General features: G+C 45.0%; 1 protein-coding gene across 1 annotated transcript in view; it reads right to left on the minus strand.

The window, feature by feature from the left end:
• The window catches only part of LOC147116093 (vigilin-like), a 97136-nt gene that overhangs the window by 36962 nt on the left and 43510 nt on the right, over nt 1-16664 (minus strand). The window contains exon 16 of the mRNA XM_085990815.1: nt 15138-15269. Coding sequence (XP_085846941.1) covers nt 15138-15269 — 132 coding nt within the window. The remainder of the gene's footprint in view (nt 1-15137; nt 15270-16664) is intronic.

Here is a 16664-nt window from a genome sequence, read left to right on the forward strand (position 1 = left end):
CCAATTTTGGATCCAACTTGCCACTTTGCCTTGGATCCTATGGGCTTTTACTTTCGTGACCTGTCTGCCATGTGGGACCTTATCAAAAGCCTTGCTAAAATCCATACAGATTACATCAAACGCACTACCCTCATCGACCCTCCTGGTTACCTCTTCAAAAAATCCAATCAAGTTAGTCAGACACGACCTTCCCTTAACAAATCCATGCTGCCTGTCCCTGATTAATCTGTGTCTTTCTACATGAAGATTTATCCTGTGTATCAGAATTTTTTCCAATAATTTTCCCAGCACCAAGGATAGGCTGACTGGCTTGTAATTACTCAGTCTATCCCTTTCTCCCTTTTTAAACAACGGTACTACATTAGCAGTCCTCCAGTACCACACCTGTAGCCAGAGAGGATTGGAAAATGATGATCAGAGCCTCTGCTATTTCCTCTCTTACTTCTCTTAACAGTCTGTGATACATTTCATCCGGGCCTGGGGATTTATCCACTTTCAAAAGATGCCAAATCCTTTAATACTCCCTCTTTCACTGTGTTTATTTCATCTAATATTTCACACTCCTCCTCCCAGATTGCAATTTCTGCATCGTCCCTCTCTTTTGTGAAAACAGATGCAAAGTATTCATTAAGCACCATACCCATGTCTTCTGCCTCCACACACAGGTTACCTTTATGGTCTTGAATAGGCCAGATTCTTACTTTAGTTATCCTCTTGCTCTTAATGTATTTATAAATGCATTTCCTTGATTTTACTTGCCAATATTTTTTCATGCCCTCTCTTTGCATTCCTAATTTCCTTTTTAATTTCCCTCCTGCACTTTCTATACTCCTCTAGGATTTCTGCAGTATTGAGCCCTCGGTATCTGTCATAAGCTTCCCTTTTTTTCCTTTATCCTTCCCTGTGTGCCCCTTGACATCCAGGGTGCTCTAGATTTGTTAGTCCCACCCTTTTTCTTTAAGGGAACATACTTGCTCTGAACCCTCACCATCTCCTCCTTGAATACCTCCCACTGCTCTGACATTGATTTACCTTCAAATTTTTGTCTCAGTCCACTTCAACTAAATCACATCTCAGCTTAATAAAATTAGCTTTTCCCCAATTGAGAACTTTTATTCCTGGTCTATCCTTGTCCTTTCCCATAGGGGAACGGTAGTGTAGTGGTAATGTCACTAGGCTAATAATCCAGAGGCCTGGACTAATGATCCAGAGACGTGAGTTCAAATCCCACCACAGCAGCTGGGGAGTTTAAATTCAGTTAATTAAATAAATCTGGAATAAAAAGCTAGTAATCAGATTGGTTCACTAATGCCCTTCGGGAAAGGAAATGGGCTGTCTTTACCTGGTCTGGCCTATATGTAACTCCAGACCCACAGCAATGTGGTTGACTCTTAACTGCCCTCACTCAGTTGTAACTAACTGCTACGAAACAAAATAATAAGAATGAAATCAAACGGACCACTCGGTATAGACACAGCAACAACATACCCAACCCAGTCAACCCTGCAAGATCCTCCTCACCAGCATCTGGGGACTTGTGCCAAATTGGGAGAGCTGTCCCACAGACTAGTCAAGCAACAGCCTGACAGTCATATGCACAGAATCATACCTTTCAGCCAATGTTCCAAATTCCTCCATCACCATCCCGTTCCCACTGGCAGGACAGACCCACCAGTCGGGAAGGAGTGGCCCTGGGAGTCCTCAACATTAACTCTGGACCCCACAAAGTCTCACGGCTTCAGGCCAAGCATGGGCAAGGAAACCTCCTGCTGATTACCACCTGCTGATGAATCAGTACTCCTCCATGTTGAACACCACTTGGAAGAAGCACGGAGAGTAGCAAGGGCACAGAATGTACGTGTGGGACTTCAATGTCCATCACCCAGAGTGGCTCGGTAGCACCACTGCTGGCCAAGTCCTGAAGGAAATAACTGCCAGTCTGGGTCTGCGACAGGGGGTGAGAGAACCAACACGAGGGAAAACCTACTTGACCTCGTCCTCACCAATCTACCTGTCGCAGATGCATCTGTCCATGACAGCATTGGTAGCAGTGACCACCGCACAGTCATTGTGGAGACGAAGTCCAGTCTTTGCACTGAGAACACCCTCCATCGTGTTGTGTGGCACTACCACCGTGCTAAATGGGATAGATTTAGCAGCTCAAAACTGGGCATCCATGAGGCGCTGTGGGCCATCAGCAGCAGCAGAATTGTATTCCACCACAATCTGTAACCTCATGGCCCGGCATATCCCTCACTCTACCATTACCACCAACCCTGGTTCAACAATGAGTGCACAGGAGCAGCACCAGGCATACTTAGAAATGAGGTACCAACCTGGGGAAGCTGCAACACAAGATTACATGCATGCTAAAAAGTGGAAGCAGCATGCTAAGCGATCCCACAATCAACAGATCAGATCAAAGTCCTGCCACATCCAGTCGTGAATGGTGGTGGACCATTAAACAACTAACGGGGGCGGGGGCAGGGGGGGGCTCAATGATGATGGAGCCCAGCACGTGAGTGCAAAAGACAAGGCTGAAGCGTTTGCAATCAACTTCAGCCAGAAGTGCCAAGTGGATGATCCATATCGGCCTACTCCAGAGCTCCCCACCATCACAGAAGCCAGTCTTCAGCCAATTTGATTCACTCCACGGGATATCAAGAAACAGCTGAGCGCACTGGATACAGCAAAGGCTATGGGCCCCGACAATATCCCGGCTATCGTGCTGAAGACTTGTGCTCCAGAACTAGCCGCGCCTCTAGCCAAGCTGTTCCAATACAGCTACAACACTGGCATCTATCCGACAATGTGGAAAACTGCCCAGGTATGTCCTGTCCACAAATAGCAGGACAAATCCAACCTGGCCAATTACCGCCCCATCAGTTTACTCTCAATCATCAGCAAAGTGATGGAAAGTGCCATCAAGCAGCACTTACTCATCAATAACCTGCTTACTGATGCCCAGTTTGGTTTCCGCCAAGACCACTCGGCTCCAGACCTCATTACAGCCTTGGTCCAAACATGGACAAAGGAGCTGAATTCCAGAGGTGAGGTGAGAGTGACTGCCTTTGACATCAAGGCAGCATTTGACCGAGTCTGGCATCAAGGAGCCCTAGTAAAATTTAAGTCAATGGGAATTAGGGGGAAAACGCTCCATTGGATGGAGTCATACCTAGCACAAAGGAAGATGGTTGTGGTGGTTGAAGGTCAATCATCACAGTCCCAGGGCATCGCTGCAAGAGTTCCTCGGGGCAGTGTCCTAGGCCCAACCATCTTCAGCTGCTTCATCAATCACCTTCCATAGAAACATAGAAGATAGGAGCAGGAGTAGGCCATTCGGCCCCTCAAGCCTGCTCCGCCATTTAATGAGATCATGACTGATCATCCAAATTCAGTACCCTGTCCCTGCTTTCTCCCCATATCCCTTTAGCATTAAGAAATATATCCAACTCCTTCTTGAATATATTTAATGAATTGACCTCAACTACCATCTGTGGTAGAGAATTCCACAGGTTCACCACTCTCTGGGTGAAAAAAATCCTCATCTCTGTCCTAAATGGCTTACCCCTTATCCTTAGACTGTGACCCCTGGTTCTGGACTCCCCGCCATCGGGAACAACCTTCCTGCATCTAGTCTGTCTAGTCCTGTTAGAATTTTATAAGTTTCAATGAGATCCCCTCTCATTCTTCTAAACTCCAGCGAATATAAGCCCAATCAACCCAATCTCTCCTCATACGTCATTCCTGCCATCCCAGGTATCAGTCTGGTGAATCTTCGCTGCACTCCCTCCATGGCAAGAACATCCTTCCTCAGATAAAGCGACCAAAACGGCACACAATACTCAAGGTGTGGTCTCACCAAGGCCCTGTACAACTGCAGCAAGACATCCTTGCTCCTGTACTCGAATCCTCTCGCTATGAAGGCCAACATACCATTTTGCCTTCTTAACCGCCTGCTGCGCCTGCATGCTTACCTTCAGCGACTGGTGCACAAGGACACCCAGGTCTCGTTGCACCTCCCCTTCTCCCAATCTATTGCCGTTCAGATAATAATCTGCCTTCCTGTTTTTGTCACCAAAGTGGATAACTTAGCATACAGGCCAGTGTCAGGAGCGGTGAGAGCGGAGGTTCAGTGAGTATTTAAACTCACTTTCGCGGGTTTTTTCACAGGCCATTGTCGGGAGCGGAGGTTCAGTGAGTAGTGAGTATTTAAACTCGCTTTTGCGGGCTTTTTTTTTTTAAAAACAGAGGATTACCACTCTCACAGACCGGCGGCGGCGTTCCAGAGCCACGTCACGATTCAAAATGTGACGCGGGCAGGAGGAAGCAGCTGATTGGGTGAGTACGGCCAGGTGAGTATTTATACTACTCTATAGTTTGACAGTTAAGGTTCATAGTTTATAAAGTTTAGACGGTCTTGTTGTGTATGTAACCTGTTCCACCTTAAGAGAGCTTAAGCCTGTTCCACCTTAAGAGATGTACTACTTTCTCAGGCTGCTGTAGACGTAATACCGGGGGTGAACACACCGGTATATAAGCACTGTGCAGTAATCTTGTATTCAGTATAGTCCCTACCTCCAACCAGTAAAGACCTGTTTTTATTGTTACTCATTAGTCTGTGTCTTAATTAACTAAATAATTCACAGACTTAACAGGTCTTAATTTTGTGGTTATAGTTTCTAAGGTCTCTGTTGTGTAGCGGGGAGTGCTAGGAAACAGGGGCCCTTGAATATATCATTTAATGGTATAATTAGTGGCATTGATTTAATTTAAATTAATTAAAGGGCAAGTCATGGCAGCAAAGCCCGGCCCCGTGGCATGCTCCTCCTGCACTATGTGGGAAATTAGGGACACTTCCTGTGTCCGGGAAGTGCATCCAGCTGCAGCTACTGGCAGACCGCATTGCGGCGCTGGAGCTGCGAATGGATACATACTGGAGCATTCGCGATGCGGAGGACGTCGTGGATATCACGTTTAATCAGTTGGTCACACCGCAGGTAAAGGCTGCACAGGCAGGAAGGGAACAGGTGACTGCCAGGCAGACTAGTAGGCGCAGGCAGGTAGTGCAAGGGTCCCCTGTGGCCACCCCCCTCTCAAACAAATATAACGCTTTGGATATTGTTGGAGAGGATGGCTTATCGGGGGAAGTCAGCAGCAGCCAACTTCCTGGCACCGTGGGTGGTTCTGCTGCACAGGATGGGAGGAAAAAGAGCAGGCGAGCTATAGTGATAGGGGATTCTATTGTAAGGGGAATAGATAGGCGTTTCTGCAGCCGCAAACGAGACTCCAGGATGGTATGTTGCCTCCCTGGTGCAAGGGTCAAGGATGTCTCCGAGCGGCTGCAGGGCATTCTGGAGGGGGGAGGGTGAACAGCCAGCTGTCGTGGTGCATATAGGTACCAATGATAAGTAAAAAACGGGATGAGGTCCTAAAAGCTGAATACAGGGAGTTAGGAGTTAAATTTAAAAAATAGGACCTCAAAAAGGTAGTAATCTCAGGATTGCTACCAGTGCCACGTGCGAGTCAGACTAGAAATAGAAGGATATTTCAGATGAATACGTGGCTAGAGGAATGGTGCAAAGGGGAGGGATTCTAATTCCTGGGGCATTGGAACCGGTTCTGGGGGAGGTGGGACCAGTACAAACTGGACGGTTTGCACCTGGGCAGGACTGGGACCGATGTCCTAGGGGGAGTGTTTGCTAGTGCTCTGGGGGAGGGTTTAAACTAAAATGGCAGGGGGTTGGGAACCTGTGCAGGGAGACAGAGGAAAGGGAAGCAAGGATAGAAGCAAAAGACAGGAAGGAAAAAAGCAAAAGTGGAAGTCAGAGAGATGAAGGGTGTAAATCAAACATGGCCGCAGTAAACAATAATTCTAAAAGATCTAAGAGTGTTAAAAAAACAAGGCTGAAGGCTTTGTGTCTTAATGAGAGGAGCATTCGTAATAAGGTGGATGAATTAGCTGCGCAAATAGATGTAAACAAATATGATATGATTGGGATTACGGAGACATGGCTCCAGGGTGACCAAGGCTGGGAATTCAACATCCTGGGGTATTTCATATTCAGGAAGGACAGGCAAAAAGGAAAAGGTAGCATTGCTGGTTAAAGAGGAGATTAACACAATAGTAAGGAAGGATATTAGCTCTGATGATGTGGAATCTGTATGGGTAGAGCTGAGAAATACCAAGGGGCAGAAAACATTAGTGGGAGTTGTATACAGACCCCCAAACAGTAATGCGGAGGTTGGGGATGGCATTAAATGGGAAATTAGAGATGCGTGCAATAAGGGCACAGCAGTTATCATGGGTGACTTTAATCTACATATAGATTGGTCTAACCAAATTACTAACAATACTGTGGAAGAGAAATTCCTAGAGTGTATACGGGATGGTTTCCTGGACCAATATGTCGAGGGACCAACTAGAGATACGGCTATCTTAGACTGGATATTATGTAATGAGAAAGCATTAATTAGCAATCTTGTTGTGTGAGGCCCCTTGGGGAGGAGCGATCATAATATGATAGAATTCTTCATTAAAAGATGGAGTGAAGTAGTTGATTCAGAGACTTGGGTACTGAATTTAAATAAAGGAAACTACGATGGTATGAGGCGCGAGTTGGCTAGGATGGATTGGGGAATGTTACTTAAAGGGCTGACGGTGAATAGGCAATGGCAAACATTTAAAGATCGCATGGATGAACTACAGAATTTGTTCATCCTGTTTGGAATAAAAATAAAACAAAAAAGGTGACTCAACCGTGGCTAACAAGGGAAATTAGGGATAGCATAAGATCCAAGGAGAGAACATATAAATTGGCCAGAAAAAGCAGCAAACCTGAGGATTGGGAGTTTAGGATTCAGCAAAGGAGGACAAAGGGATTAATTAAGAAAGGGAAAATAGAATATGAGAGTAAGCTTTCAGGGAACATAAAAACTGACTGTAAAAGCTTCTATAGATATGTGAAGAGAAAAAGATTGGTGAAGTCAAGCGTAGGTCCCTTGCAGTCAGAATCAAGGGAATTTATAATGGGGAACAATTACACGGCAGACCAATTAAATACATACTTTGGTTCTGTCTTCACAAAAGGAGGATACAAATAAACTCCCAGAGATGTCAGGGAATATAGGGTCTAATGAAAGGGAGGAACTGAATGAAATCAGTATTTGTAGGCCGATAAATCCCCAGGGCCTGATAATCTGCATCCTAAGGTACTTAAGGAAGTGGCCCTAGAAATAGTAGATGCATTGCTGGTCATCTTCCAAAATTCTATAGACTCTGGAACAGTTCCCATGGATTGGGGGGTAGATAATGTAACCCCACCATTCAAAAAAGATGGTAGAGAAAAAAAACAGGGAATTATAGAGCGGTAAGCCTGACATCGGTGGTGGGGAAAATGCTAGAGTCCATTATAAATGATGTAATAGCAGAGCACTTGGAAAACAGTGACAGGATTGGACAAAGTCAACATGGATTTACAAAAGGTAAATCATGCTTGACTAATCTACTGGAATTTTTTGAGGATGTAACTGGTAGAATAGATAAGGGAGAACCAGTGGATGTGGTGTATTTGGACTTTCAGAAGGTCCTGCATAAGAGACTAGCGTGCAAAGTTAAAGCACATTGCAATGGGGGTAAGGTACTGACTTAGACAGAAAACTGGTTGGCAGACAGGAAGCAAAGAGTTGGAATAAACGGGTCTTTTTCCGAGTGGCCGGCAGTGACTAGTGGGGTACCGCAGGGATCGGTGCTAGGAACCCCAGTTATTTACAATATATATTAATGATCTAGACGAGGGAACTAGATGTAATATCTCCAAGTTTGCAGACAACACAAAGCTGGGTGGGCGTGTGTGTTGTGAGGAGGATGCCGAGAAACTCCAGTATGATTTGGACAGGTTGGGCGATTGGGCAGATGCATGGCAGATGTAGTATAATGTGGATAAATGCGAGGTTATCCACTTTGGTGGCAAAAACAGGAAGGCAGATTATTACCTGAATGGCAATAGATTGGGAAAAGGGGAAGTGCAACGAGACCTAGGTGTCCTTGTGCACCGGTCACTGAAGGTATGCATGCAGGTGCAGCAGGCGGTTAAGAAAGCAAATGGTATGCTGGCCTTCATAGCGAGAGGATTAGAATACAGGAGCAAGGATGTCTTGCTGCAGTTGTACAGGGCCTTGGTGTGACCACACCTTCAGTATTGTGTGCAGTTTTGGTTGCCTTATCTGAGGAAGGATGTTCTTGCCATGGAGGGAGTGCAGCGAAGATTCACCAGACTGATAGCTGGGATGGCAGGAATGACGTATGAAGAGATTGGGTCGATTAGGCTTATATTCGCTAGAGTTTAGAAGAATGAGAGGGGATCTCACTGAACCTTATAAAATTCTAACAGGACTAGACAGACTAGATGCAGGAAGGCTGTTCCCGATGGCGGGGGCGTCCAGAACCAGGGGTCACAGTCTAAGGATAACGGGTAAGCCATTTAGGACTGAGAGGAGGAGGAATTTCTTCACCCAGAGAGTGGTGAACCTATGGAATTCTCTACCACAGAAGACAGTTGAGGCCAATTCATTAAATATATTCAAGAAGGAATTATATATATTTCTTATTAAGGCTAAGGGGATCAAGGGATATGGGGAGAAAGCAGGGACAAGGTACTGAATTTGGATGATTAGCCATGATCGCATTGAATGGCGGAGCAGGCTCGGGGGGCCGAATGGCCTACTCCTGCTCCTATCTTCTATGTTTCTATTTAACCACATTATACTGCATCTGCCCAATCACTCAACCTGTCCAAATCATACTGGAGTTTCTCTGCATCTTCCTCACAGCACACGCCCAACCAGCTTTGTGTCGTCTGCAAACTTGGAGATATTACATCCAGTTCCCTCGTCTAGATCATTAATATATATTGCGAATAGCTGGGGTCCTAGCACCGATCCCTGCGGTACCCAACTAGTCACTGCCTGCCACTCAGGAAAAAGACTCGTTTATTCCAACTCTTTGCTTCCTGTCTGCCAACCAGTTCTCTATCCAAGTCAGTACCTTACCCCCAATCCCATGTGCTTTAACTTTGCACGCTAATCTCTTATGCGGGACCTTATCGAAAGCCTTCTGAAAGTCCAAATACACCACATCCACTGTTTCTCCCTCATCTATTCTACCAGTTACATCCTCAAAAAATTCCAGTAGATTAGTCAAGCACGATTTACCTTTTGTAAATCCATGTCGACTTTGTCCGATCCTGTCACTGTTTTCCAAGTGCTCTGCTATTACATCTTTTATAATGGACTCTAGCATTTTCCCCACTACCGATGTCAGGCTTACCGGTCTATAATTCCTCATTTTCTCTCTACCACCTTTTTTATAATAGTGGGGTTACATTAGCTACCCTCCAATCCATGGGAACTGTTCCAGAGTCTATAGAATTTTGGAAGATGACCAGCAATGCATCTACTATTTCTAGGGCCACTTCCTTAAGTACCCTAGGATGTAATTATCAGGCCCTGGGGATTTATTGGCCTTCAATCCCGTCAATTTCCCCAACACCATTTCCCTACAAATACTGATTTCATTCAGTTCCTCCCTCTCATTAGACCCTATGTTCCCCAACATCTCTGGGGGGTTTTTGTGTCCTCCTTTGTGAAGACAGAACCAAAGTATGTATTTAATTGGTCAGCCATTTCTTTGTTCCCCATTATAAATTCCCCAGATTCTGACTGCAAGGGACCTATGCTTGACTTCACCAATCCTTCTCTTCACATATCTATAGAAGCTTTTACAGTCAGTTTTTATGTTCCCTGCAAGCTTACTCTCATACTCTATTTTCCCCCTCATAATTAATCCTTTTGTCCTCCTTTGCTGAATCCCAAACTGCTCCCAAATCCTCAGGTTTGCTGCTTTTGCTGGCCAATTTATATGTTCTCTCCTTGGATCTTATGCTATCCCTAATTTCCCTTGTTAGCCACGGTTGCACCACCTTTTTTGTTTTATTTTTATGCCAGACAGGGATGAACAAATTCTGTAATTCATCCATGCGATCTTTAAATGTTTGCCATTACCGATCCACCATCAACCCTTTAAGTAACGTTCCCCAATCCATCCTAGCCAACTCGTGCCTCATACCATCGTAGTTTCCTTTATATAAATTCAGGACCCTAGTCTCAATCAACTACTTCACTCTCCATCTTAATGAAGAATTCTATCATATTATGATCGCTCCACCCAAAGGAGCCTCGCACAAGATTGCTAATCAATCCTTTCTCATAACGTAATACCCAGTCTAAGATGGCCTGATCTCTAGTTGGCTCCTCGACATATTGGTCCAGGAAACTACAGAAACATAGAAGATAGGAGCAGGAGTAGGCCATTCGGCCCTTTGAGCCTGCTCCGCCATTCAATGAGATCATGGCTGATCATCCAAATTCAGTACCCTGTCCCTGCCTTCTCCCCATATCCCTTGATCTCTTTAGCCTCAAGAAATATATCCAACTCTTTCTTGAATATATTTAATGAACTGGCCTCCACCGCCCTCTGTGGCAGAGAATTCCACAGGTTCACCACTCTCTGGGTGAAGAAATTCCTCCTCATTTCAGTCCTAAATGGCTTACCCCTTATCCTTAGACTATGACCCCTGGTTCTGGACTCCCCAGCCATCAGAAACATCCTTTCTGCATCTAGTCTGTCCAGACCTGACAGAATTTTATAGGTTTTGATGAGATCCCCTCTCAATCTTCTAAACTCCAGTGAGTATAAGCCCAATTGACACAATCTCTCCTCGGACGTCATTCCTGCCATCCCAGGTATCAGCCTGGTGAATCTTCGCTGCACTCCCTCCATGGCAAGAACGTCCTTCCTCAGGTAAGGCGACCAAAACCGCACACAATACTCAAGGTGTGGTCTCACCAAGGCCCTGTACAACTGCAGCAAGACATCCCTGTTCTTGTACTCGAACCCTCTTGCTACGAAGGCCAACATACCATTTGTCTTCTTAACCGCCTGCTGCACCTGCATGCTTACCTTCAGCGACTGGTGCACAAGAACACCCAGGTCTCTTTGCACTTCCCATTCTCCCAATCTATTGCCATTCAAATAATAATCTGCCTTCCTGTTTTTGCCACCAAAGTGGATAACCTCACATTTATCCACATTATTGTGCATTTCCCAGGTTTCTGCCCAATCACCCAACCTGTCCAAATCATACTGGAGTTTCACGACATCCTCCTCACAGCATACCCTCCCACCCAGCTTTGTGTCGTCTGCAAATTTGGAGATATTACATCCAATTCCCTCGTCCAGATCATTAATATATATTGTGAACAGCTGGGGTCCTAGGACCGATCCTTGCGGTACCCCACTAGTCACTGCCTGCCACTCGGAAAACGACCCGTTTATTCCAACTGTTTCCTTTCTGTCCGCCAACCAGTTCTCTATCCAAGTCAATACCTTGCCCCCAATCCCATGTGCCTTAATTTTGCATGCTAACCTCTTATGCGGGACCTTATCGAAAGCCTTCTGAAAGTCCAAATACACCACATCCACTGGTTCTCCCTTATCTATTTTACCAGTTACATCCTCAAAAAATTCCAGTAGATTAGTCAAGCATGATTTACCTTTTGTAAATCCATGTTGACTTTGTCCGATCCTGTCACTGCTTTCCAAGTGCTCTATTACATCTTTTATAATGGACTCTAGCATTTTCCCCACTACCGATGTCAGGCTTACCGGTCTATAATTCCCCGCTTTTTCTCTGCCACCTTTTTTGAATAGTTGGGTAACATTAGCTACCCTCCAATCCATGGGTACTGTTCCAGAGTCTATTGAGTTCTGGAAGATGACCAGCAATGCATCTACTATTTCTAGGGCCACTTCCTTAAGTACCCTGGGATGTAGATTATCAGGCCCTGGGGATTTATCGGCCTTCAGTCCCATCAATTTTCCTAACACCATTTCCCTACAAATACTGATTTCTTTCAGTTCCACCCTTTCATCAGACCCTATGTTCCGCGGTATTTCTGGGAGGTTATTTGTGTCCTCCTTTGTGAAGGCAGAACCAAAATATGTATTTAGTTGGTCTGCCATTTCTTTGCTCCCCATTATAACTTCCCCCGATTCTGACTGCAAGGGACCTACTCTTGACTTCACCAATCTTTTTCTCTTCACATATCGATAAAAGCTTTTACAGTCAGTTTTTATGTTCCCTGAAAGCTTACTCTCATATTCTATTTTCCCTTTCTTAATTAATCCCTTTGTCCTCCTTTGTTGAATCCTAAACTGCTCCCAATCCTCAGGATTATTGCTTTTTCTGGCCAATTTATATGTCCTCTCCTTGGATCTTATGCTATCCCTAATTTCCCTTGTTAGCCACGGTTGAGTCACGTTTTTTGTTTTATTTTTATGCCAAACTGGGATGAACAACTTCTGTAGTTCATCCATTCGGTCTTTGAATGTTTGCCATTGCCTATCCACCGTCAACCCTTTGAGTGACATTCCCCAATCAATCCCACCCAACTCGCGCCTCAGACCATCGTAGTTTCCTTTATTTAAATTCAGGACCCTAGTCTCTGAGTCGACTACTTCATTCTCCATCTTAATGAAGAATTCTATCATATTATGATCGCTCTGACCCAAGGGGCCTCGTACAACAAGATTGCTAATTAATCCTTTCTCATTACATAATACCCAGTCTAAGATGGCCTGATCTCTGGTTGGTTCCTCGACATTGGTCCAGGAAACCATCCCGTAAACACTCCAGGAATTCCTCCTCCACAGTATTGTTACTAATTTGGTTAGCCCAATATATATGTAGATTAAAGTCACCCATGATAACTGCTGTGCCCTTATTGCATGCATCTCTAATTTCCCGTTTAATGCCATCCCCAACCTCGGCATTACTGTTTGGGGGTCTGTATACAACTTCCCTCCAACATAAGTTCAGAAATGGGGGTGTTCGCTGATGACTGCACAGTGTTCAGCGCCATTCACAACTCCACAGATAATGAAGCAGTCCATGCCCGCATGCAACAAGACCTGGACGACATTCGGGCTTGGGCTGATAAGTGACAGGTAACATTCGCGCCACAGAAGTGCCAGGCAATGACTATCTCCAACAAGCAAAAGTCTAACCACCTCCCCTTGACATTCAATGGCATTACCATCGCCGAATCCCCCACTATTAACATCCTGGGGTCACCATTGACGAAAAACTTAACTGGACCAGCCACATAAATACTGTGGCAACAAGAGCAGGTCAGAGGCTAGGTATTCTGCAACGAGTGTCCCACCTCCTTACTCCCCAAAGCCTTTCCACCATCTACAAGGCACAAGGAGTGTGATGGAATACTCTCCACCTGCCTGGATTAGTGCAGCTCCAACAACACTCAAGAAGCTTGACACCATCCAGGACAAAGCTGCCCGCTCGATTGGCACCCCATCCACCACCTTAAACATTCACTCCCTCCACCACAGGCATACCGTGGCTGCAGTGTGTACCATCTACAAGATGCACTGCAGCAACTCGCCAAGGCTCCTTTGGCAGCACCTCCCAAACCAGCGACCTCTTCCACCTAGAAGGACAAGGGCAGCAGGCGCATGGGAACACCACCACCTCCAAGTTCCCCGCCAAGTCACACACCATCCTGACTTAGAAGTATATCGCCGATCCTTCATCGTTGCTGGGTCAAAATCCTGGAACTCCCTACCAAACAGCACTGCGGGAGTACCATCACCACATGGACGGCGGCGGCTCACTACCACCTTCTCAAGGGCATCTAGGGATGGGCAATAAATGCTGGCATTGCCAGCGACGTCCTGATCCCATAAACAAATTTTAAAAAACTACGCTAAATCTAACTGAATTATGATCACTACCACCAATATGCTCTCCATACCCTTTCCACCTGGCCAGCTTCATTCCCTAAAACTAGGTCCAGAACCGCCCCCTCTCTTGTTTGGCTTGCTACGTACTGGCTAAAAAGTTCTCCTGAATGCATTTTAAGAATTCTGCTCTCTCTATACCTTTCACACTAATTTTATCCCAGTTAATATTAAGGAAGTTGAAATCCCCTACTATTACTGCCCTATTTTGCCTACACATTTGCTCTTCTATCTCCCTGGCTGTTTGGGGGTCTATAGTACACTCCCAGCAGTGTGATTGCCCCTTTTTTGCTTTTTAGCTAACATTCATGAAAAATTCCCTTGGGGCAAATTCTTATACTCATTGTAAAGGTTAATGTTGGGGAATGGATTTCACTCATCCAGTGTAAGCATCAACACTCATCAGTCCAGGCTGGATTTAAAATTTGTGCCAGAGGTGAAAACTCATTTGCCATCCAGTCTCTCCCGGAATATTTGGGAGCCCTTTCCTCCTCTAACATAATGGAGCAGTTGATCTTTCAAAACCAATGGAGTCTTTGCACAGCTGGTTTCAGCCGGAGATTGTGGTGGGGGAGAAAGGGAAACATCACAGATTCCTCTATCCCACAGATGCTACGGACAGATGAGCAGTTCTCAGTGCCACTCGCCAACAGAGCAGGCGTCCCCAACCCCGTAGACAATACAGCTCTGTGACTGTCTACTATAAGACACAAAGGAGCAGCTCCCACGTAGCTTGCTCTCAATGTTTTTCTCCACAGGGGAAGCAGCACAATGCCTCATCTCAACTCAGCTCCTCCCCCTCAACATCCCAGATAAACAGTTGCAATTTTCCAGAGGAAAATCATGAGTGGTGAGTGTGGGAACACTAATCCTCTGCTTCAATTAACTAAACAGTACTAAAATTGGGCCCTGCTCTCAAAATGTTGGGACTGAAGGTGGTAATTCCACCTGTCCTCAACCCTTTCAACAAACTCCCCCACCTCCTCTAAATTTATATACATTTATTTTGCTCTCAGAATGGCTAAAGATTACAGGCAAGTAGCAGGAATGTTGCTCTTGGACTAGCCTTGGAACTTCTCTTCAGGGGTTGCACAGAGTCTAAATACCTGGCTGTATAGAGTGATGGACGGGGTGGGGGGGGAAGAAGTGATGGACAGGGGGGAGGGGGAAATCACTAGATTCTCCCTTACAGATAAAAATAGTGTTGAATCTCCTCTCACGAAAAGAACTGAACTGCTGAAGAGCTGAAAGCGGTTCATACCAGTTCCTTCTGGATGGCCAGGATTCTAGTGCGAGCTACTTCACAGTTGGCTTTCTTTCCTGTAATAACGATCATCTCAGAGTTGCTGTTTTCTGCCGGCAAATCAATCTTTGTATTTGTTTCTTCACGGATCTGGAAAGAATCGAAAAATAATCAGCAAGTCTCTTGAAGCTCAGTAGAACTCTTAGTCTTGCCTACTGTGTCTGATTAGTGGAAGCCAAGACGGACAGCTGTTGTCATGGGGACATACTAAACATTTCTCATTAGACACAACAGGGCTGGCGATGTCCCTTTGGAAAAGGTTGAAATATGACTATCCAAACAGTAAATGTCTATGCCGATAACTCATTGGATTAAACACTTTCATTTTAATAATTTAAAGGAAAGCTAAAAAATGATTTACAACAAGCCTTATTAGAAACTGGGTCTTCTCCAGTTGTGCTCGGATCTTAATAGATGCTGAAATCATGAAAAGTCAACAGACCGATATCCACTTTTTGCTAAGTCAGGGCGAGGAGTTGAGTCACAAACTCCTACTCCCGAAGAGGAAACACGCTTCCCTCCATTACAGTAGAAAAAGGACCCCTAAAGAACACTCAACATTTCTCAACAATGTAAGCTTGGTATGTATGCAAGAACTCCAGATAGCTGCACCATATAGTTAGGCAATCAACCCTACTGAGCAGGGTTGGTTACCCAATGTCAGTCAATTAATAAGACAATTATAGATTTCCTGCCTTTTCTTTTTATTTGGCTTTAAGGATTCAAGCAGGCAGGAAAATTCAGTAGAAGAAAATAAAAGGAGATAAGAAAATAAATGAGGCGGAAAAAGAGAAAGAAAGAAAGAAAGAAAATTTAAATAGCACCTTTCAGGTCCATAATAGAAAGAGAAACACTGGTTGCAAGACTGTTGAGAATATTTCAGGCAACAATAGGTTTTCATACTTTCATATATATTAAATGTCTCATGCAGTGTGCACTTCCCATTAGGTGTCACACTTTCTTCATTGCACTCCGTTGATTACACCCCTATTGTAATAAAACAGCATACCACCTGACTCAGTATGCAACACCATGAAAGATCTGATTAATAAATAAATAGATACAGACAGAAAGAATAAATAGACAAAAGCATCAATTCACTTAAAAGATGACTATGGGAAGCTGGAATCCAGGGGCATAAATGGTGTCATTAAACAACAACTTGTATTGATATAGCGCCTTTAACCTACTAAAACGTCCCAAGGTGCTTCACAGGAGTGTTATCAAACACAATTTGAAGCCGAGCCACATAAGGAGAAATATGGGCAGATGGTCAAAGAGGTAGGTTTTAAGGAGCATCTTAAAAGGAGGAAAGAGAGGTCGAGGGGCGGGAAGGTTTAGGGAGGGAATTCCAGAGCTTAGGGACTTGGCTGCCGAAGGCACAGCCGCCGATGGTAGAGCAATTAAAATCGGGGATGCACAAGTGGCCAGAACTGGAGGAGCACAGATATCTCGGAGGGTTGTAGGACTGGAGGAGGTTACAGA

The sequence above is a fragment of the Somniosus microcephalus genome, chromosome 6, assembly GCF_052327205.1.
Source record: "Somniosus microcephalus isolate GS21.2 chromosome 6, FLI_Smic_1.0, whole genome shotgun sequence".
Classification (NCBI taxonomy): domain Eukaryota; kingdom Metazoa; phylum Chordata; class Chondrichthyes; order Squaliformes; family Somniosidae; genus Somniosus; species Somniosus microcephalus.